Here is a 25,870-nt window from a genome sequence, read left to right on the forward strand (position 1 = left end):
TTAGCTGAATTTTTCATAAACATCCAAACTAACTCTCTCAGTCAACATTCTGGAATACATACAGTTGCCAGCATGGAGGCAATCATGGAAGGAATTAACTGCATTGGGTTATTTCGCATTCATATTTATTTCTGTTATACATTTTTCATGAGCATCTTTGAATGTAAAATCCATAAGTTAGTAGATATTCTGGTTTTGAACTGAGAAACGTGGCAATGTTGAAACATGTGGAAATCTTATCTTCCAAGACATGTGAATTGTTCATCGTTTCCAGGTGTGTTTGTTGTAGGTTTCGACTAATAGTGTTGTGCAAAATGTGGAAAAGCATTTGCACCTACAGAAAAGGATAAAAACGTTGTGCAAACACTCTAAACACTGTTGCAGGATTTCTTCAAATATGCATGATTTTGTTGACATTCATAAATCAAACAGTTTCATTTTGTGATATGAGCGCTTAAATAAATGGCTTCTGAGGAATTTGACAATGAAAAAGTATCTAGAAGAAAGTCAAGAAAGAGCATAATGCCTCCAAGATATAGTCACCATTGTGATGTTTCGTTCTAAAACAATTTGACCATAAATATTAATTCATTTCACAGAGACAATTAAAAACCACATTCTTTTCACCATCTTTTGTGAAGATGTTTACATCAACACCTGGAAGTGCGTCAAAGAGGAGATAACCACGGTAGTTGTTTTATCGGGAGATATATATAACTGAGAAAATAACTTGTATCCACCTTGTCTGTTTTTACACAGTCTGTATACTGTGTCTCCTACATGTTTTTCTGTACAAAGTGGGGTGAGCCAGCCAAATACAACAGCAACTCCGACATTTGGAAAATAAACAACTACCCTGTGGAATGTGGCTGCTAATTTCTTCAAGGGTAATCTAAATGAGGTCATGCTGGCCTACTTTACAGGAAATAGTGAGTCAGTCTGGGTTTGAACTTCAATTCTAGTCTGTCTCACAGTCCCTGAACTACATTATTTTCCCTTCTGCCTAGCCCTTTCTGCAATCCTAAAGCCCTAAGTGAAGCAAGTCTAGATTTCCTCAGGTCTGAATCTCCCTTCTCATTGGGTGTCCTTTTCAATTTAAAAGGAATTGTTTGTTCTAATAAAATCATAAATATTCAGTGACTAAGTCTTCGTCTACCTCCCTACAAGTAGTGCTAGAGTCACCTTTTGTTACTTTACTCTATTAAGAACTGAGAGTAGGGGAAAGATTTTGCAGCAGTAGGAGAGTTTGGGGCTGAACATCACTACAAGTAGTGTTAGTTGGTCACTTTCCTCTATTACAGACCTAGCGTAGGGGTGCAATTTTGCAATAGTGGGTGAGTTAGGAGTTGAATGTCACTTTGAACTGTATTACAGTCACTACACCGGACCTCCTAACAAGTCATCCCCACTTTGTGTCTGCCATTATATAGGCACCATGTAACATATTTGAATAAATACAACTGTCAATAACCTCACCATTGTCATAGGAAAGTCAGTCAATTTCAAAGTTTTCATGAGGAAAAGAAAGATCATGACCACACAACATTAATCATCTTTCTCCTCAAATTGATGTCGTGTTGCAAAATAACGTTGAATTTATTATCTTAATTATCATTTCTTACTGGTTTTTATCAAGCTGTTTGTAGACCATTGTATCAATAAGCCTATGATCACCATGATCACATCCAATATAAAACATATTCATCAACATTAAGTGCATTTTTTTCAGTTTTTAATATCTAATATATTAAACATCTGAAGGAACTATCTTCCTACTTTTTTTTATGAATTCTGCATCTGACACTGAAGTTGGAGCTCTAACTTTGGCCCACAATACATCCTAGCAGACAAACTGGGGTTGTCTTCATTAAATATGTAGAGATTTTTCAAAATTACACGTCAGTATTATCAGTAAAATTATATTGTAATCTATCTATCTCTGCTTAAAAAATGAAAAGAAAATAACCTCCCTTGAGACTCAATTTGCAATTTACCCTTAAGCTGAAATACTACGACATTCACCTGAGATCATAAAATTGTTTTTTTCAGGTTTGAAAGTCACTGAGGACAAAATTCAAGAATTATGAAGCAAGAAATCAGAATGATCCTCAGTGAATTAAACCAGTTTAATATCCTACCAGGATACAAAAACGGCTTCCCTTTTCCTCGTGGGTTGGTTGGAATGACTGGTTCATTTCACAGACCAACGACCGATTAGAAGTAAATATGACAACCTATTCACTAGACACACACAAACACCCCTTATCAGATGCAACTTATCCACAAGACGCATGTAAAATACCATTTCAAATCGAAGTGGTTATGTTGGAGAAAGCTGCACGGTCATTCAGAGTAAGTAGCAGCTTATAAAACCGTCATCCTTTATATCATAAGATACTAACATCTGCAGATCTAGAGGTGATAGGGGTAATATTATCCTTGTATGAGAATGGTTATCATAGTGACAGGTACAAAATAATGTCACAAAACTCAACCTCATCTGGATACATAGCAAACTGTTTAAAACAACAAAGCCAGCCACTTAATACAATCATCGGGTAAAGACCTAACAAATAAATAACTCATTTTCCTCTCTGTTTCTCAATCTATAAGAATGAATGTACAGTTAAATTTATTTGACACATAGCTTCAACTCTGAACCACAAAAACCATCTTACAATAATCTTGCTGATTGTTTCTTAAAAACTCCAAAGAAACCAATAATGATTTGAACAAAATATGACATCACCATCATCATCATCATCATCATGGGAACCAAACATGCCATAGTTCTGCTACCTCAGTCTGGCAGAGACGTGTACAGACCCACAACTGCATTTTGACAATCAGAGACATACAGTCCATTTTGACAATCAGAGACATACAGTCCATTTTCACAATCAGATACTTACGGTCCATTTTGACAATCAGAGACTTACAGTCCATTTTCACAATCAGAGACTTACACTATATTTTGACAATCAGAGAGATACAGTCCATTTTCACAATCAGAGACTTACAGTCCATTTTGACAATCAGAGACTTACACTATATTTTGACAATCAGAGACATACAGTCCATTTTCACAATCAGAAACTTGCAGTCCATTTTCACAATCAGAGACTTACACTATATTTTGACAATCAGAGACATACAGTCCATTTTCACAATCAGAGACTTACAGTCCATTTTCACAATCAGAGACTTACAGTCCATTTTGACAATCAGAGACTTACACTATATTTTGACAATCAGAGACATACAGTCCATTTTCACAATCAGAAACTTGCAGTCCATTTTCACAATCAGAGACTTACACTATATTTTGACAATCAGAGACATACAGTCCATTTTCACAATCAGAGACTTACAGTCCATTTTCACAATCAGAGACTTACACTACATTTTCACAATCAGAGACTTACACTATATTTTCACAATCAGAGACTTACAGTACATTTTCACAATCAGAAACTTACACTACATTTTGACACTACATTAAGAGCAGAAATGGCCAAGCAGAATGAATGCGTTTTCCAACATCAACATTCTGGTGGCCTTATTAAAAGCAGATTCAAAGCTCTTTAACAAATTCAAGATCATGGAAACATGAGTGTGGTGCTTCAGCTACATTGATGCAGTCGTCTTTTCTAAGATGATATTCAAGCGCCAGAAAAGAATTTTGATAGAAATGAAAGGCATGGTCCAAACTGCAATGGTTAACAAGGTCAAATATATCCCAAAATTAATAGAACGTGTGTTGCGCTCCACTTCATTGTGGATTTCTCGCTACTACAGATGGTGACCATTTCATACGTCAAGTTTTGAGACTTTGGCTCTATAAATTTTGCAGAACATATTTTTATATTTCATTTTAATCAAACCTAGCTATGGCCACAATAACATTGAAATATTGATGCCCTGAAATGAAGACGTAACAAGACAAAGTTTAAGCTAAATTTTTTTACATCCAAGATGTCAAAGATATCCAAAGTTAATGAACAGATACTCTTCAACAATAAAAGCTCATGTGACATATCAGGTGAGCTAAGAACAGTCAACTGAATAACATCAAAATATCAACTGGAGATACGGGGGCTATAAAATGCAAATAGTTCACCAAGCATTTCCATTCATTGTCTTATGTTCAAAAGTGCTTTTCCTTTTCCAAAAAACTGTATCTATGTATGTACAAGCATTTTTGAAAATTGAATTTTGAAAATTTACATTACTGATTTGGGCCCCATTTTAGTGATTTTAAGAAACTAATTACTTCTGAAACTAAATTTGAGAAACATGGCCCCCACATTTCAAGCCATAGGCAAGTTCTGTGTGGGAGTCATTGCATGTGTTAAATGCATTATCATTATTTAATCTTTACTCGGAGAAAAACACACGTGGATATGAAGGCTGAACATTTATCATACTGTATGGAGATCTGTTCCACCAGAGTGAGTGAGTGAGTGAGTGAGTGAGTGAGCAAGTGAGTGAGTGAGTGAGTGGGTTGGTGGTGTTGACAAACCAATAGAAATACTTGGAATGAATATGGAATTCAAACAAGTAATAACAAGTTCTTAGCACTTGTCAGAGATGCAGTTATGCATGCATTCACACAGGAATCTCTCTCATCAAGCTGATTGGCAGATAATCACCTTTTAAAACATATGAGGTGGCACAGAAACTGTTTCTAAACATTTATTTCCTTATAAATACAGAAAACATACAGCACAAAGTAAAGCGATAGCATCGGGAGTGTTTGGTATTTGTACTGAAACGCTAGACGATGTGTAAGGATTGGTAAGAATAACATAAAGTAACAAGGAACCACAACCTCCCTGACCTGTCATATTATCGGCTCATCGCCGCCACTGGTTGGATGCCATCAAGCAAAAGACCGCCAAGTTTTCCCCGAGACTATTAGCGTCACACTCAGCACTATGTATACCAGCGTGGAGGAGGCAGCTAGTAAATAGTCTGTGGCACTAGTAGACTTTCTAGTGATTGATATTATAAGCAGAGACCCACCTCATGTTATCATACAAGCCTTTGAATATGACCACTTGATCAATGTGTGTTTGTGGTGTGTGTATTGTGTGTATGTGGTATGTGTATTGTTTGTGGTGTGTGTATTGTGTGTGTATGTGGTGTGTGGTGTATGTGGTATGTGTATTGTGTAGATAGTCTATTGTATGTGGTGTGTGTAGTGTGTTGTGTGTGTTGAGTGTATCGTGTGTGGCATGTGTGTAGAGTGTTTGGTGTGTATTGTGTATGTGGTGTGTGTATTGTGTGTGGTGTGTATTGTGTTTGGTGTGTGTATTGTGTTTGGGATGTGTGTGTGTGGTGTGTATGTGGTGTGTGTATTGTGTGAGGTGTGCATATGCCACAGTACATTATGGGCACATGGCAGGGTAACAAAAAGCAGTGTCACAGACAGACCAGCTGAGTGAGTGATTGAAGTGAATGAAGTGAATGAAGTGAATGAAGTGAGTGAGTGAGTGAGTATGGACTGTTTAGATATTACTGATAACCAATATGCTGACTGGCGAAAACCCAAATATACCTGTAAAGCTCAATCACTTCTTATTATATTAGGCATGAGGTTGCTTGGAATTATTGCCACAGCTGCAAAATATTAGCGCTAAAAATAACAAGAAGAGAAGTCTTTAAAAGATGGTGATACAACAGCACGGTGATGCATCAGATATGGCAGGTCGTAGATGTTTACATGGTGAGTGAGTGAGTGAGTGAGTGAGTGAGTGAGTGAGTGAGTGAGTGAGTGAGTGAGTGAGTGAGTGAGTGAGTGAGTGAGTGAGTGAGTGAGTGAGTGAGTGAGTGAGTGAGTGAGTGAGTGAGTGAGTGAGTGAGTGAGTGAGTGAGTGAGTGAGTGAGTGAGTGAGTGAGTGAGTGAGTGAGTGAGTGAGTGAGTGAGTGAGTGAGTGAGTGAGTGAGTGAGTGAGTGAGTGAGTGAGTGAGTGACTTGGGTTTAACACCACCTTGTACAGTGTTTCAGTTATATCATGCCAGTTTCAGGGAAGACTGAATTTACGCAGACATCTGGAAAACCAAAAGCCCGGGTATGGTCTGACAAACATATTCTGGACACTCACCAGCAATGTGTTGAGCTTACAGACATCCAGATATGACAGTAATATTTTAGATATTGATTGTTTTTTCATTCTGTAAATGGTAATGTTAATGCCATGCTGATGCCGTGTAAGACATTCTACACCATTGCTTGGAACCAGATTCGGAAATCTAAATTCACTGCAAATGAAATTCATGTGGAGAAAACCTACAAGCATCTGTGATTATCACTTGACCCACTCTCATCAGAGCACAACAAACAAATCAATCTTTCGGAAACATTTAAAGTGTTTTAAGGCTGGAGTATTCAAACAACCGCTAAAAACACTCTTTAAAGTTACTGTTAAACCATAAACACTTTACACTAAAATCATTTGACATGTTTCAAGCCAAAATGTGAACCACTCAATCAATTCATCTTTATTCACATCATTAAGTCCAAGCTGGGTCACATCAGCTGATTCCGTTTCACGTATCTCTACTGCAAGGCTCCGAAGTAAGCACTACAATACCTATAACAAACTAATACTCGGCTGTACGAGAAAGGGAGCAAAAGTATTTCTGTTTTCCAGATATTTCTCAGAAATATAAAGATTGGAATAAGTACTTAGTCATGCTGTTGATCCTGGGGCCAGTAATTACTAAATCTGAACTTACACCGTAAACTGACAAATCAGAGTGTACAGAATTCATGCCTGTGCAGTCTTTTGGCATAGCATAACATTGTAAGTTGCAGTAACTGTCAGTGTCCTTTAATCTGAGTGAGTAATCATGGAACTTACTTCCATGGGACCGACAACACAAAAGTTTGGATCGATACATTCTTACACAGATGGTCCAAGAGATAAGAATCTTTGAGTCCCAGAAGTAAGACTGTGAAACGTGAACCTTCATGATTAACCCTCCCAATGTCAGATGCAGTGTGACAATGTGAAATTAAAATGTTTCTGCTATTGTAAGGCAAAAGGAGGCAACAATTCAAGGAGTGGGAATGGTTTGGCGCCGCTTTTAACAATATTCCAGCAATATCATGGCAGGGGACACTAGAAATGGGCATCACACATTGTACCCATGTGGGGAATCGAATCCTGGATCTTCAGCATGACGAACGAACACTTTAACCACAAGGCTACCCCACAGCCCCAACGATTCAATGTGAAACTGTAACTCTATGTAACAATGTGACATACTATGGCAACAGTGAAGCATTGTTCAATTTCAAATTGAAACAGTGTGTACTTAAATTGAAATGTAGCATGCCAGTGCAACACTATGAAATTGTAACACAATGTAACATAATGTAACATGCAATATTACACTTTTGTTACATTATGTCAAGTGCATACTCAGGTTGCAAGACAATATCACATTGCTGCATGATGGAGCAGTCGCCGGATGACACTGCAACATAACACGACACTGCGTGCAATGCATCATGACACTGTCATTCAACAAAGGTTCAAAGTGTAAGAGAAGCTCAGCTCTTCTTTTCTATCATCCATCATTGCTGCCTGTTCTTTCTCTATATTCTAATGGTGAAATATTTCAGTTACCCTCCATATGACATCCTGTACGAAAATAGTAACATTGTTTGATGATATACGCAGTTTTACCAGTGTTACAACATACAAAGTAACACTGGTTCATGATATGCACAATGTAACATTGTTTGATGATATACGCAGTTTTACCTGTGTTACAACATACAAAGTAACACTGGTTCATGATATACACAATGTAACATTGTTTGATGATATACGCAGTTTTACCTGTGTTACAACATACAAAGTAACACTGGTTCATGATATACACAATGTAACATTGTTTGATGATATACACAGTTTTACCTGTGTTACAACATACAAAGTAACACTGGTTCATGATATACACAATGTAACATTGTTTGATGATATATGCAGTTTTACCTGTGTTACAACATACAAAGTAATGTAACATTGTTTGATGATATACGCAGTTTTACCTGTGTTACAACATACAAAGTAACACTGGTTCATGATATACACAATGTAACATAGTTTGAAGATATACACAGTTTTACTTGTGTTACAACATACAAAGTAACACTGGTTCATGATATACACAATGTAACATTGTTTGATGATATATGAATGGTTATCTAAAATATAACACTGCTTCATGATATACACAGTTTTACCTGTGTTACAACATACAAAGTAACACTGGTTCATGATATACACAATGTAACATTGTTTGATGATATATGCAGTTTTACCTGTGTTACAACATACAAAGTAATGTAACATTGTTTGATGATATACGCAGTTTTACCTGTGTTACAACATACAAAGTAACACTGGTTCATGATATACACAATGTAACATAGTTTGAAGATATACACAGTTTTACCTGTGTTACAACATACAAAGTAACACTGGTTCATGATATACACAATGTAACATTGTTTGATGATATATGAATGGTTATCTAAAATATAACACTGCTTCATGATATACAGTGTAACGCTGTTTCATGATATACAGCATAACACTGTTTCATGATATATGCATTATCATATACAATGTAACACTGCTTCATGATATACACAGTCTAACACTGTTTCATGATATATGCATTATCATATACAATGTAACACTGCTTCATGATATACACAGTCTAACACTGTTTCATGATATACAGCATAACACTGTTTCATGATATATGCATTATCATATACAATGTAACACTGCTTCATGATATACACAGTCTAACACTGTTTCATGATATATGCATTATCATATACAACACTGTTTCATGATATATGCATTATCATATACAATGTAACACTGCTTCATGATATACACAGTCTAACACTGTTTCATGATATATGCATTATCATATACAATGTAACACTGCTTCATGATATACACAGTCTAACACTGTTTCATGATATATGCATTATCATATACAATGTAACACTGCTTCATGATATACACAGTCTAACACTGTTTCATGATATATGCATTATCATATACAATGTAACACTGCTTCATGATATAACACTGTTTCATGATATACAGCGTAACACTGTTTCATGATATATGCATTATCATATACAATGTAACACTGTTTCATGATATACACAGTCTAACACTGTTTCATGATATACAGCATAACACTGTTTCATGATATATGCATTATCATACAATGTAACATCATATACTAAATGTAACACTGCTTCAATGATATACACAGTCTAACACTGTTTCATGATATACAGCGTAACACTGTTTCATGATATATGCATTATCATATACAATGTAACACTGCTTCATGATATACACAGTCTAACACTGTTTCATGATATACAGCATAACACTGTTTCATGATATATGCATTATCATATACAATGTAACACTGCTTCATGATATACACAGTCTAACACTGTTTCATGATATATGCATTATCATATACAATGTAACACTGCATAACACTGTTTCATGATATGATACTATTTCATGATATATCAGTCTATCACTGTTTATACAATGTAACACTGCTTCACTAACACTGTTTCATGATATTCATTATCATATACAATGCACACTATAACACTGTTTCATGATATACATACAATACACAGTCTGTTTCATGATATATGCATTATCATATACAATGTAACACTGCTTCATGATATACACAGTCTAACACTGTTTCATGATATATGCATTATCATATACAATGTAACACTGCTTCATGATATACACAGTCTAACACTGTTTCATGATATATGCATTATCATATACAATGTAACACTGCTTCATGATATACACAGTCTAACACTGTTTCATGATATACAGCATAACACTGTTTCATGATATATGCATTATCATATACAATGTAACACTGCTTGTTTCATGATATATGCATTATCATATACAATGTAACACTGCTTCATGATATACACAGTCTAACACTGTTTCATGATATATGCATTATCATATACAATGTAACACTGCTTCATGATATACACAGTCTAACACTGTTTCATGATATACAGCATAACACTGTTTCATGATATATGCATTATCATATACAATGTAACACTGCTTCATGATATACAGCGTAACACTGTTTCATGATATATGCATTATCATATACAAAGTAACACTGCTTCATGATATACACAGTGTAAGGTACTGTAACATTGATTAAGGATGTAACAAAGTATCTCTTCGACTGTAACACTAGTTCCTCAGATGACAAAAAAATCCTGGCTCTGCCAAGGTAACAGCAGTTCTATCCTCCTAGAACTTCCGCCTCATTCAAGGGAGCCAAGTCATTTCCAGCTCAAATGAACTAAGGCAAAGGACGTCCTTCTTAAAATTTCATCCTATTTTTCATTCTATGGAAATAAAGTGACTGAAGATGGATGGACAGAGCTACGGAGGCAGGAATGAAATCAAAGAATTAATCAATGTTTGCATCTTGGTATTATTTGCAATCTTGGACTTTTTTTTCACATCTGGCATATTTGCGGAAATAGAAAATCTTTACTAACTGTGGCCTGCATTCTCACAGTGGCAGGGATGTAAAGTATGTATGCTTGCAGGCACTGCCTGTGCCAACACATACTGAGGACTTCACATTGGTCAAACTGAGACAGTTCCTTATTCAAAATGAAGATTAGAAGTAAAAAGTGATTTTTTCAACACTGCTTGTCTTTTGATCAGTTTGTCTTGTCTACGTAAACTCAAAGTTATTTCCTGGTATTAAATCTTCAGTATGTTCACCGAAACCATGGGAATTTACACTTATCTAACATAGTTTCACAGCTGAAAATGCTTAGGCTACCAGTAGAATGCATCACATTTTTCACAAAAGTATTTTTTTATGCTGAATCTGAAAAGTGACAAACATAAATGTGTACATTTATTTGTTCTCCAGTTAACCTAACAGCTTTAATCTAACATGATGCGAGTGATGTTGGAGGTACAAGAGCCCTCGACATACCGGCCCCGATGTCTGGTAGTCGCACTGAAGGAAATCAGAAAACTCCTCTGGAAAATTTCAAACTGTGGATTTTAGATGCCATTCCATGTGATTTAAAAAAAATCTTTTGTACTTAAGAAAAAAAATACAATTATGATTCAATTCTACACTAAACTGATGACCCTTGCAGTAGGCTTAGGAAACAAACATGAATAGGGGCGAAAGTGTGATATGCAAATGATATGCAAATTGTTGACGGACAAACGTTTCGACCACTCACCTTGCGCTATGAATGTGTCGTAATACTGTAGTAGGTTTGCCCGCTGTAGCACCCGATATAGCTGCCATTCCGAGGCATTTGAAGGTTGCGTGGTTGCCATAGCAACCGAAAAGTTCCCTGAAATATCCAAGAAAGAAGTCACTTTAGGTTGAGCACAAATTTGGGACTGATGTGGATCAGCATACATGGACGCAGTTTCGGCCAGTACGGAAACACATTGTAACGGTAGGAGTGTGGATGAAATTTCTGGTGTGGTTGGCGACTGTGACGATGTGCCAAGCATTGACTGCGGCCTGTCCCCCGTCATCAAAGTGAGGGAGCGGCGCCGGACGGAGGAATGACACGGTGACGTGCCTCCCTACCGATCTAATGCCGGTGACAGCCTAGAGGGCCCCGGCTCCCCCACGGCCTGACATCCCAGGGTAAACACGTGGCCAGTTGGCGACACACACAGGAATGCAGGCCACAAAGAGAGACACACACACTAGCTGGCTTCCTGACAAAGCTTTAAGAAAGTTCAAACAAAAACAGCCTGCCTTCTCCCCTCAAGATTAGTTGCCAAATACCCAGGCGTACCTCCACAGGGGTCGGCCCGGGCCCCCACTGTTCATACACAGACCCCTAGTCATGTCGCTGCAAGAGCTCAGGGATGGGCAGACGGACAGGCCCCTTGACCAACAGGGAAGTAACGTCACCATGGACAGCATTGCTAGCTTTGTAAATCCCTCGTTCTAATATCTATTAGTCACAAATATCACTTAGGCGATAACAAATAAATCAGAAGATATTCCCTTTAGAGAAAAGGCACAGTCAGGATTACTATGGATTCTGTATAAACCTACAGCAATAATCATGGCCTTATTTCAGACTCCAGAAAGTTGTCTTGAAGTGCTGCTTCATGGTTGTTTTTTGTGGTAATGTATAATAATTCAATATGTATTTTATTTCGAGCAGCCAGATGCTGCATATGGAATTAAAAGTGGTGTAAGGCAAGGACGTATCTCTCAAGTTCTATCTTCCAAGTTTAAAAAAATATTGCTTTATATTTTCATTGACATGAACTTATGTGATATGGCAAAACTTGTTTTTCAAGCTCTGTTTTCAAGGGTTTTTTAAAAAGTAAGTGATACATTTTCATTGCAATGAATTTTATTTGTAAAATTACCTGAAGTGGAACCTACCCTATTACACAAGATACCTTTCTGAATAGAAAACATATTTTGAAAAAAACAATAACACAAGAGCACTAACTCCACTTCTAAGGACAGGTTTCGTAACATGCAAGCAAAAATGCAAGTATTATATTTTATCAAATAAGGCATTGCTACTGAGTGCAGGTTTTATGGATTTTAGGAAAAAAGGGACTGCAGAACAGGACTTTGATATTTTGATTCAAATTACAAACATTTCTCATTTACTTTGATGAAATGTTTCATAAAGTGAATTGAAAAACTCTATTTCAAATTCTTTCCTTGACTGCTGATTAACAAGTGCCAGGCTTCCCTGGGCAAAAAGGGATTCAAATTATCTTGAAAAGGAAAAACAAATACCATTGCCATGGATACTGAATAAATATTGATGACTCAGAGCTAAAAATATAATCACCATGTTAAGGTCCCTGTTACTAAGGTCCCATATACCCATTCTGGGAATTAGTAAATTCTAGGCCTGCCAGCAAACAAGAAACAACAGCATTACCACAACTGTTTTTCCATTTCTAAACATTAGGACTAATCTAAATATTGAAAATACGCTTTCAAATTTTAATTATTCAGAAGCATGATTAAGTATTTTTAATCTTGGATGTAAATGGCCCAATATTATTGTTTCTTATAAATCTCTCAGCCGCTCAAATGTCAGTTAAACCTTGTGTAACTCTAATTGAGAAGAAGAAAAAAACGACTTGAAATTGTTATGTTTATAATGAGCACTTCCCTGTTAATGTTAAATGACACCAAAATTTCCATAAATTATATATTTCATATGCATATTTATTTAATTTTTAACATATGTGAGATAACCTTTATTCAATCAAACATGTTAAACCGTGTATATTACATACATAAATCATACCAATATGGGTTGAAACTAATTAGTTTTTGACAACTGATGAAAAGAATCGTTTTCAAATTGCAATTAAAAACATGTCAAACATTTTAACGGTGAAATTTATGTAATATTGCATGATACCTATTCACTGGCTACATCTGATGTGATAGGATACTGACCCAGGTACTCCCCCCACCCCCTCACAAGCACGCTGAAGCCACAGCTGTGAACATGAGCTGTATGCCAGTCTGAATCAACATCATAGGTACTTGCTAACTTAGCAAAACATCATAATGTGATCCTTTGTATTGGTTATTGGTGATGTACATACTAAACATATATTCACATTGAAGGATATTGTGTTTCTTATTTCAGCTCCCATGGTCGCAGATCTCATTAGTTCATATCTCAAACCATTCCGAGGGCTACCTGTGTTCATTGTGGATGTGCATGGGTTGAGGGGGTCCTTGCAAGGGATAAAAGATTAAGTATTTCCTGAGTGTGAATGAGCAGGGCTGGGGTGGTAGTAACAGGGATTGACAGTGGGAGTAACCGGGGCACAGGGGTGGGGGCAAGGGACGAAGGTTGAGATAACTCCCTTAGGACCGGGGTGGGAGTTCGGGAGGGAGGTTGAAATAACTCCTTTAGGACAGGGTTAGGGTTGGGGAAGGAGGTTGGAATAACTCCCTTAGAAAAGGGTTGGGGAGAGAGGTTGAAATAACCCATTTAGGACAGGGTTGGGGGTTGGGGAGAGAGGTTGGAATAACTCCTTTAGGACAGGGTCGGGGGTTGGGAGAGAGGCTGGAATAACTCCTTTAGGACAGGGTTGGGGGTTGGGAGAGAGGTTGGAATAACTCCCTCAGGACAGGGATGGGGGTAGCAGTGTTCACGAATGGTGTTTCAAAGTAACAGGACCTTGGGTCCTGTAAGTTTAAGATGTCTGTCTGACCCATTGAAAATTCACAGGACCCATGGAATAAAATTAAACACACATTTCAGATTTAACATTTCTTATAATTGGCATTGAAACTATTAACAAACATAAGAAAAATTAAGATAAAATACACAGCAAACAAGTGTCACATGTCACATATAACAACTTCAGTCAAAGTCATTGTGAAATATACAGTCGGACACTGGGGCCGGTGGGTTGTAGACTTCTATCGGACCGTTGGCGAATCTGCCGGATTTGTCAGAGGGTCAGACACTATTCGCAAACACTGGGGTAGGGAGAGGGGGTTGGAATAATTCCCTTGGGACAGGGGTGGGTCTTGTTAAGAAGGAAGAATGCATGAGGGTGGAGACAGAGGGATGGGCCGTGTGATAGGATGTGTCTCTGGGGCGGACGGGACTCTATGTAGGCAGAAGGAAGGTCTCTGTATTTTGGGTATGTGTGGGAGCAGAAGATAACTCAGCATTCAGAGATATTCCCAGCATTGTTTAAGGTGTGCTGCAACACATGCCTCTGAGGCCTGATGAAAATTCTGCTACAGATGACTCTGCTGCTCCCAATCCCCTGGGGGAGAGCGAGGAACTCTAGAAAAATCTGACAGTTCTCTGATCATATCAGTTTCCTATCACCTCAGGTTGTGATGTTACCAAGCTCGAGGTTTGAGATTTGATAATATAAAATAGCCACCACGTGCCACCATGTTTAACTCTGGAGCGGCTACACCATACTGCTGCCTCACAACACAAAGTCTGCTACCAAAACCTGACGTCAACTGACGTTCAGGGCAAATTGAGAGGTCGCAAGAGGGTATTTTTTGTTATGCATGCCTTACTTTTAGGACAGGACTACAGGGCTGATTTGTCATGTGCAAGCATTTTTCCTGAAGCAAATCCATATCAGTGGACCCTATATATCTTAACAATGATATAATAGATATAAACCATGGAAGCAATACTGAGGCCATTCAAATCTACTCTACTGTCAACTTTTAAAGATATATGCTAGCTAGTTTTAATTCAATCTGTGATATTCTAGTGGTTTTACTGCCATTTGTTGACAGGGTTTTATATATTATATGTATGTATTATAAATTTAGAACTAGTTTTAGTCACGATATGGCTGAAATATTGCCGATGTGACTTTAAATCTTAACTCACTCACTCACTCTACTGTCAAGGGAAATTGTTTATCATTACAAAAATGCAACAAATTTCCTTAAAAAGATCATTAACTCATGGAATGTAATATTGTCAGCTGCAAATAGTTCATTCAAGGGGCGGTGGGGTAGCCTAATGGTTAAAGCGTTGGCTCGTCATGCCGAAGACCCGGGTTCGAATCCCCACATGGGCACAATGTGTGAAGCCCATTTCTGGTGTCCCCCGCCGTCAGTCAGTCAGTCTTGTCATTCAATTATTGTTTAAACAAATGTAAATGGTAGAAGCTGTGAATGTAATGGAAACCATTCCTTGTTGCATGTAACCTTGACGATTTCATGCTGTATTTGGAGTGAGTGAGTGAGTGAGAGAGAGTTCCGCTTTGAACAGTGTTCTAATGATATCACAAGGTACCGGCTCAATGATCATGGAATGCCCAAAGAAATGCTGGTGTCAGGTATTCACCACTTTAACGAAACCCACGAGAATGAGTACAGTGTCAACGAACCTAGGGACAGAGTTTGGGTGAAGTTGGATCCCAACCTGTGGGATGACACTAAACGAAAGCAGAGCCATAGATAACTGGGCCAGCCATCACCCTGCTGCTCTGAGACACCCTTCCGATAATGGAGGGTGGAGTGGGGGAGGCGGCAGGGTAGCGGCTGAGGTTACTATGACACAGTGTGGGACTCTCACTTTCCGTGAAGGACACATAGAAACGTCACGACCCGATACCCTACCCATAAATCTTGCAGTATGACAACATCAATGAAAAACTTGTGTAATTGTCGACATGAGCCAAGTGCTCATCCCATCACTGCCAACTTATACAAATGACTTCCGGGGAAGATTTTACATGCAGAAGAATTACAGTTGTGAACTATAAAAGGTAAAATTCAGTCTTCCTCTTCGTTCATGAAAACTTAACAGTCTACAGTTTGAGGAAATCATCAGGAAAGAAAAGGACTTGACAACTCTATAAAATATATTGTCAAGTCCTTCATGCTTTGCCGAGACAACATCTTAGAGAAATGGAACAATCTGGGATGTTTCTATCATCGTCCCCCTCCCTAAAATGAAATTCTGGGTTACAATGTAGGTCTTCGGCAGCAGCCTATGCATGAAGTAAGAGGTGTCTAAATGGACCGAGAGGTCAAGGTCAATGACTGCACATGACATGCATGTCATCGCATGCCAGTGGCATGGGACATTGCATACTAATCCAGATGAATATTCTACAGGGACTCAATAAAACCATGGAATATTCCAGAGTGAAATAAACAAGCAACTTTCCAGTCACATATTAGCCCTTACACTGCATTGTAAATATTGCTGGCAGATTTATATGAAATGACTACAGTTCCGAGGCTGACATGTTCTCAAGGGTTTTTCCTGAGAAATTTACATGGAGTTGGATATGAATGATTTCAAATGTGAAAGCTGATTGTAGCCTCTGATATCATGGAGGATGGATTAGGGCCAAGCTTATGTACACATAATCCCAAAGTATTTCATAGAAACACAAACAGTGTTTTTTCAAACTAGATATAAAATCATTCATAGACATATTATATAATAGCAGTCATGGTGATAATGTCCAAACAGTTAATAGTAAAGTTGAGTGGCTAGGAACATAAATCTGGGGGGGCCCCACTTGGGGGTTTGAGGGTGTTGGGGGGTAGAGGAGGAGACAGGTTTATGTATGGCCCACGCTACAAAAGGCATGCAACTAAAACCAAAGGTTATCCAGTACTCCTGAAATATGTCATATAAAACAGGTACCATAAATTCAAATTTAATTAATGCAATAAAAATCATGAAATATTTAATTCTGCCTGCCTCACGATCAAACAGCTTGCTTTACATTGTATTGCTGGTCCTAGTAGCTACTGATAGTTTTCCACTTTTCAAACATGACAATGAATAATTAGAACAGAAAAAGGGAAAGAGAGAGAGTGAGACAAATATGCCACCAACATTACATTCTCCCCAAAATCTGCAATTAATTCTCTGAAAGGTAATAATCAATTTATTCCGCCCCACCACTAGACACACTGTAACATACTTAGCCAACTGTGATAAAACACATAATCAGTGACAATCAAAACCACAACCAGCAGATTCTGACATGGCTAAGGGAGGCAATCCTGAGCGTGGTTTGAATTAACCTCCAAGACAGCATGATTATCATGTCACAATGACTTAGGCCTTATCAACTGACTTAAAAACTTCAAAGGAAACTTCTGAGAGGACAATGCAGAGAAAAGTTTAAAACACCATGCGTCAATCAATCAGGCTGACAGTGTACTCTTTACCAACCATCACCAATGCAGGAAGATCATCTCAACAACTACAAGAAACTAAACCAACTTAAACCCAAACCATGAGTGAGTGAGTGAGTGAGTTTAATTTTACGCTGCATTTAGCAATATTCCAGCAATATCACGGCGGGGGACACCAGAAATGGGCTTCATAGATTTTGCCATGTGGGGAATTGAACCCGGATCTTCAGCGCGACAAGCGAACGCTACCCCACATTCCCTCATATTTTCATAGCATAGCATAGCATAGCTTAGCATAAAAAGCCATGAAATGTCTTATGGTGAAGTAGTTTATGATTAAAGAACAATTCTATGAAAATATTTCATAAATATACTTATTTGGTATTTATTTAACATGTCATGAAGGTTTGTTCATTGCGCATTGATTGAATTAAGTACAAATCTGTATATTCCAATCTGATACAACCCCCCTCCTTGATAACGATAGTTGTGGTCCGTCACCAAGCTGGATCCATCGGGAATGTACATCATCGGTACAATGGTTTTCAGTAATTCCCAGAAGCATTATATTTACCACTTGATGGTGATTCTCTAGTTCAAGTCAGTTGTTCCATTATTAAAAAGTGGTCTAAAGCAATATCAAAATTGTCGCCATATCACAACATTTTGGTTCGGCTTTGATAATTCATTTAGTCAGGGAAAGATGTCATTCTCTAAATATTCCCTAAATTACTCAGTATCAGCCCACAGCCATTCCTGGCTAAAACATGTGTGTCAGAAAACATGTTCTGGTATTGCTATAGAAACAGAAAATACCTCCATCATAAACAATATATTTTACAAAAGAATGACAACTTACAAATGTCTTGTGGATTCATCCCAAAATAGAGTGTCTTATAATGTGCACCTTCGCTAGCTGCCTGGTATTTCAGAACTGATAAGAGCCATGTTATCTCAAACAGAAGGGATTGAAACAAAAAAAGGAAAAACTTTCCCGACATGGGTTGGGTCTTGTGGCCACTACTCCAGACCCGTGTCATGGCCTTGAAGGTTCACGTGGGATTGGTGAGTGAGTGAGTGAGAGAACGAGCAAGTGAAAGAGTGAGTGAGTGAAAGAGAAAGTGAGAGTGAAAGTGAGTGAAAGAGTGAGTGAGAGTGAAAGAGTGAGTGAGAGAGAGTGAGAGTCAGAGAGAGAGTGAAAGAGAGAGAGTGAAAGAGTAAGTGAGAGTGAGTAAAAGAGTGAGTGAAAGGAGTGAAAGAGTGAGTGAGAGTGAAAGAGTGTGTGAAAGAGTGAGTGAAAGAGTGTGTGAAAGAGTGTGTGAAAGAGTGTAAGTGAGAGTGAAAGTATCAGTGAGTGAGTGAGTGAGAGGTATAACACCCCCTTGACCAGTAATACAGCTATGTCTTAGCAAGACTATGAATATCATCCTAAAAAACTTGAATCATATTCTGGGCAAAAGCTGACTTGAACCTATGATTAAATGTTTCTGGCATATGTGAGGCCTGCATCTCTGCACTGCAACTTGGTTGTGTCTTAGAGCGACTGATTGGTGAACAATTACAAAATACTGTTTTCAGTGAAATCTTTAACATAAAGAGATTCCACATCAACATAAGAAATCTACCTGGTACCCATTGGCAAAGATGTAGAGATGTCTCATGGCAACAACTTTCCAAAATAAACAAAAGGCAGTAGCAACTTTTATCTATCCTGAAGTAGACACACAGCATTCATTGAAGACCATGGAGTATTTTTCTAGATGTTGAAACAAACGAAAAATGTAATATTGAAACTGACCATCACTGTCAATGAATACATTGTAAAATGTTGAACAAAAGTTTAAGAGAAAATCACCTTAGTTTAAAACAATACTACTACTAACTGTATAAAAACAACAACTTTAGAATTAATTCTTGTACTACGTAGTTATAGACCTTCCTCTAACCACGGACTAGGCAGATAACAATAACGTATGTATTAACAACCAACCTCGGCTCAATTGACTAATGCATGCAGCTTGAAACCGTGTAAAAAAACTCCTCTTTGTATGTCTATTGTGAGGAAACTTTGATATAGGCCAGCTCTACAGGCGTTTTTTCTCTTGTTCTCCATGCTTCAACAAGAACTTATAAAACATGCATTATGAAGCTAGGTCACTGTGACCCAGCTGGGCATGAACTTCAGCTGGGGTGCACCAGGCCGGTTTTTTTTCTCCCTATCATTTTGTCTAGGTCACCATGACCTACAGCAGGGACACAAATTATAAATCAGATTTTACATACATACCAGGATATGGTTAGTTAATTTTCATGCTAGGCTAGATTCAAATACAAAAGGAAACTGGTTTATCTTTTGATAAAACTCTCTTTGGTCTTCTATGTTCTGAGAGGAAATGTACTATTTTTAAGGCATGAAAGTTTTTAACATTTTTTGGGATTCACTTTACTGATAATCGCATTTCTAATCTTAACTTGCCTGAGCTTGAATTCAAGAAAGTTTTAACAAGTCTCAGACAAGTATTCACATTCTTGTGTAACGCATGTAATTTTAAAACATTTTTGGATTGATTAGCTTGTACAGAAATGATACACACTTATGTCATCGGACACAATTCTCAGACAAGGATAACATGGTATTTAGTGGGGACAGCTTGAGATTAAATAAAACTTGAAAGTAATGGTAGCTACAGGCTTCTACAACAAAATGACTTCATTCATAAAAGCCTCAAAGGATGTTCTTGCTTTGAAGGTTGTCTGTTTGCTGTTAGATGCCTCACTCCAAATGAAGGCTGCATACATTTGAATATAGACCAGACAATCAAGTGATCAATATTAAGACCATTCATTGAAGACAGTCATCCCACATACAGAGCCTGACCACCCCATCCATTTTATGATAATAATGATAATGATAATACTTGAATGCTTTTTCAGGAATTTGTGTTACATCAACAAAGCTACTGACACATCAGAGATACATATTCATTATTATTATTATTATTATTATTATTATAGGATCTTTATACAGAGCACATATCCAGTAAACTAGTACGAGCTCCAGGCACTGGAGTGTTCCCTTGATCAACGGATGTCTTTTCTTCTGGCATTCTTTTGACCAATTCAGCTCCCTGGGGATCATTCAACTCAAGCAGCCTGTTAGGCGCAGCGAGTTGTTATCACACAGCTTCATCCTTACAAGGTATATAATAGCCAACTCATATGACAAATGTAGAAGGTGAAATACTGCCAATGTGACTTAAAATCTTAACTCACTCACTGTTAGGGTCTATCGTCATCTAGAATCAACAGGGGGTTGCTAGGAAGTATACTTCTTAAAACAATAATGGCCATCCTTCATAAAAAGTGCTTCTATAAGGGCTCATTTTTGTGAGAGTGGGAATGGTTTATTTGGACCAGAGCTACTTTTGCTGTTGCAAAGAGTCCTATGACAAATTTAGAAGTTTTACACCCTCTTAAATCATCATACCTCTCCGACTGTTGGTGTTTTGTTTGGGTTCTGCCTCGTGTCAGAAATCCCTTCACAATGTTCGACCAAATAGCGAGCCTTCCCTTTGAATATAATGTATAGTTGACTTCTGCACATATTTCAGTGATAATTAGTTTTCTATGCCTCCTCATACAACTGAACTTCAACTTGTCCTGAAGTTAGAAGTAAAGGTTTGCCAGGTCACAGCACTCTACTGTAGGGTTAAAAATGCTTGGTATTCAAGCCATAACTCTGTATCTCAACACCAATCAAAGTCAATTAGCATCCTCAAGCTTAGTTGTTTATGTCTATACAAAGTCTGAAAATGACAAACACTAATAATTAGAGATGAGGATCATGATCAAATTAACTTTAATTACGTCCTACAATTAACTTTGACGCATGAGGAATTAAATATTACACTAAATTCAAGCTTACAGGGATGTTGAGGGGAAAATTTGAAACTTTCATTTTGTGAAAATCATCTACAAACTAATGTTAAGGTTTACTGTGTAACAAACGTGTAACATTACTATGTATCTGTATGTGAAAGCACTGACATACAATTCTAACCGTTGAAATGAGGAACATTCAATGATCAAAAACAAAGGGAGACAATCCTTTTCTTCACCTTGCAAACTTGAGGATAGTTTCAATAAGAGACGAACATCTGTGCTTTCCAAGAGAAACGATACCCGTACATCTCAATATACAAGTAAGGCATCCGCTCTGATAAATGATAGCCCATTGCACGAATTACTCACAAGAAATTGAGAAATGATTAAAAACTGCCTCACATATTGATTTCAGCTGACAGATAGGAGTCAGTGAAAACTTGCTGAAGCCTGGCATGCTTGCAAACAACGCACAATTACCCCACACAATATAAGTCCTTCCACAAGCTCTGTTACATAGACCTAGACTCGTATGTCCCACGGTGAGATGGGCTACAATCCTTGAATGATTGAAAGAGAGAAATCATGAATTCACCAGTAGATTAAATTGGCGAGTTGATCAACACTATACATATGCAACGAGTTCGCTCACCAGTGTATTGCAGTGCATTCCAGTCGGGCCGGAATTCAACTGGGCCATTAAACTGTTGCTGCTGCGCCCAGTATGCAGGCAGAGATGGGATATGTCCGTGTGTCTTCCTCCACTCTTCTACCAGTCCTGGGGGTAAGGGATTCCCCAGGGGGTGCCAGCTATCCCGTTCAGGGGGGGTCCCGCACCCATGGTCCGGCCTGGCACTTGGAGCTCCACCGTTGCGCTCCGCCATCACTTATGGCTCTACTATCATATGACCGACAAAAGTTTTTAGCGTAAGTCAGACACCCTAAAAAAATCCACTGCAGTTATGGCTCTGGTTAAGCTAAATGTATTCATGATGCGCAACTGCTATTTCAAAGGAAGATGGAAAAAAAGGCTGCCTTGCATATCTGCCAGCAAACTAGTTTGGTAACTTGGGCCCCTTAGAGATAGACAACTTTTTTACTCCCCTTTCTCGAATTTTAAGAGATTTGTTCCCAGATAAACACAGCATTTGAGACTTTTCCCTCGAGCGGTCCAAAGCAACGAGTTAAATTGCATCAGCATGTATAAAGACCCAGTTCGGTTTTTCACAACTCCAACAAAATGACACTCAATTTAAATGCACTGCATGTTCAACCAAGAAACAGAATGGTATGATGAATTATGTCCATGAATGTTTTTGCTCAATTATATAACACATTTTGCCAGCGCATTATGAAAGCATAAATCAAACTGCTACAGCAACTTGGAAAATGAATTATGCATCATTCAGGCCAACTGAATAAACCCACAACTGTATGTACATATAGGAACGATTGCCTGGGAATTTGCATAATTCATTGTATCCTAAAAAAAAACTGGGGGATACATTTACTGTTTGATGACATCCTTTAAATGTAGGTTTTGAAGTGCCTCTATGAGAACATTTAATATGTTATTTACCAACCTGTATACAGTAATCACCTCATTCCAGTTTTAAACTTCCCTAGCAGTGATCAATGGTAGTTTCTGGGCTAATTATGTCCATTTGCATCATAAAGTCTGTTGCACTGTCTTTTAACTTATTGCATAAAAAAAAGACATTTTTTAAGTTGCATAGATGATATGTTCTACTTGGAAATCTTAAGATAGCCAGAAAACTAATAGTAATTTAGTTGAAAAGTTGGGTTTAATACATGGAATATGTTGAAATTGTATATAACATTGAAAGAAAATTAAAAACCCATTATTGTAATGTAAACTAAATTAATTGTAACACCAAAAGAAAATGGACAGAGAAAATTAATTCCCCAAGTTATTGTTATAAATATACACATTGTTAAAATACCCTCATGCTGAAGCTTCTTAAAGCCATTGTTGCTTGGCAACAGGGAAACAATGATTATAGAAAAAGAGCCATGTTTATCTGGAAACCAAAACATTGGTGACTGTGGAAAGATTATAAAGTAAGGTGGACTATACTGACAAAATTTGGACAGGAGAGGCAGGACATGCCCTCAGTTTGACCTTCTGGAAATATCAATATGTTAAGTTATGGAAAACCGAAAAAGATATTCAAATCACTAGACTTGGTAACATGGCTGACACCTAGTATTTTTCCTTTCTCATACTTGCATGTTTTGAACTTCTGTCATGATAAACCACAATACCTAAAATAGCAAATCAATGCAAAAAATTGAAGAGTTAACTTTTAAAATAAATGTTTGTACTGTTTTAATATACCACAAAATCAGTTTGGGTCAAAGACTTGTTCATGTTCAAACATTAAAAAACCACAAAAATGAGGTTTGATTTCCACATCAAAGCTTTACCTTAATACGCAGCTTTCTACTGCATGTACTGACATGTACAAAGACAACTTCTCACATTTATGAAGCAAATGAACACATCTAATGACGTCATCACAATTTCTGCATGTTTTGCTCAATAGCTTGATGCAACAAGTGCCCCACCATATCTTGTCGTGCTCATCTGGAAACTTGTTTATCCACACAATTTCACTGAGAGTGGTAATGGTCTGTAACAACGGGGAATTGCAGTATTGAGATTCGCTACAGAACAGAAACACACTTATAGCAATTGAGGTTCCTGGACTGACAAATCAGAATCAACGGTACCCATCTCTATGGGTATCAAAACCCTTTGACTAAAAGGTCAGAATCAAGGGTACCCATCTCTATGGGTATCAAGACCCTTTGACTAAAAAGACAGAATCAACAGTACCCATCTCTACAGGTATCGAGACCCTTTGACTAAAACATCAGAATCAAGGGTACCCATCTCTATGGGTATCAAGACCTTTTGACTAAAAAGTCAGAATCAAGGGTACCCATCTCTACAGGTATCGAGACCCTTTGACTAAAAGGTCAGAATCAAGGGTACCCATCTCTACAGGTAACGAGACCCTTTGACTAAAAAGTCAGAATCAAGGGTACCCATCTCTACAGGTATCGAGACCCTTTGACTAAAACATCAGAATCAAGGGTATCAATCTCTATGGGTATCGAGACCCTTTGACTAAAACATCAGAATCAAGGGTATCAATCTCTATGGGTATCGAGACCCTTTGACTAAAACATCAGAATCAAGGGTACCCATCTCTATGAGTATCGAAACCCTTTGACTAACAAGTCAGAAACAAGCGTACCCTCTCTATAGGTACTGAGATTCCTTGACAAACAAGTAAAAGACGAGGGTAACCACCTCTACAGTTCAACATGCAATACCATTACCGCATCTGAATCGCTGTTCTCTGAATAAAGTACAATTTCCACTCTGCTTTGCATTCAGGTGATACACCCAATCAAATATTTCACCTGAAACTGACATTATAACCTACATACATATCACTATGTTATAACCAATACGTGTGCATCATATAAATAAGTCATATCCCCCAGGGTATGATATGAATACAGCAAAAACTTCAGATACCTTATCACATGCACAAAGAGTAGTGCTGCCAATCCAGTGCACACTGGCATATGCTATGTGATCGAACACCAGAGGGGGCGTTGGGGAAGGCTAGTGGTTAAAGCGTTCACTTGTCACGCCGAACACCTGGGTTCGATTCCCCACATGGGTACAATGTGTGAAGCCCATTTCTGGTGATATTGCTGGAATATTGCTAAAAGCGGCGTAAAACTAAAATTGCTCACTCGAACATAAGAGAATGAGCTTTTATAACACACCCTTAACAGCATTGTATTTAGAATAAGAGTAATATTATACAACTCTTTGTGAGGCCAACATGCAGAAACTAAGATTTGACCTTTGATGGGGTCGTGTACAAGGGTGAGTGAGTGACTTTGGTTTAATGCCGCTTTTAGCAATACTCCAGCAATATCATGGCAAGGGGACACCAAAAATGGGCTTCACACATTGTACCCATGTGAGGAATCGAACCCGGGTCTTCGACATGACGAGCGAACGCTTTAACCACTAGGCTACCCCACTGCCCTGTGTACAAGGGTCCTTGTCTTTTAGCATACTGACCATGTCCAAAGTAATCGTTTATTTCATTGTATGGAAAGTCATGAAGTTTCCGAAGTCCATAAACTGTCTACAATTACAGTAATA

At 37.9% G+C, this 25,870-nt stretch overlaps 1 protein-coding gene across 1 annotated transcript in view; it reads right to left on the reverse strand.

Moving 5' to 3' along the window:
* LOC124262716 (NGFI-A-binding protein 1-like) overlaps positions 1 to 25,870 on the reverse strand; it is a 147,756-nt gene that overhangs the window by 23,573 nt on the left and 98,313 nt on the right. Inside the window, 1 exon segment of the mRNA XM_046697250.1 lies at positions 11,336 to 11,452. Within this exon segment, the coding sequence (XP_046553206.1) occupies positions 11,336 to 11,452 (117 nt within the window).

This window comes from Haliotis rubra, unplaced genomic scaffold, assembly GCF_003918875.1.
Source record: "Haliotis rubra isolate DU_JTF1 unplaced genomic scaffold, ASM391887v1 Scf85, whole genome shotgun sequence".
NCBI classification, from domain to species: Eukaryota; Metazoa; Mollusca; class Gastropoda; order Lepetellida; family Haliotidae; genus Haliotis; species Haliotis rubra.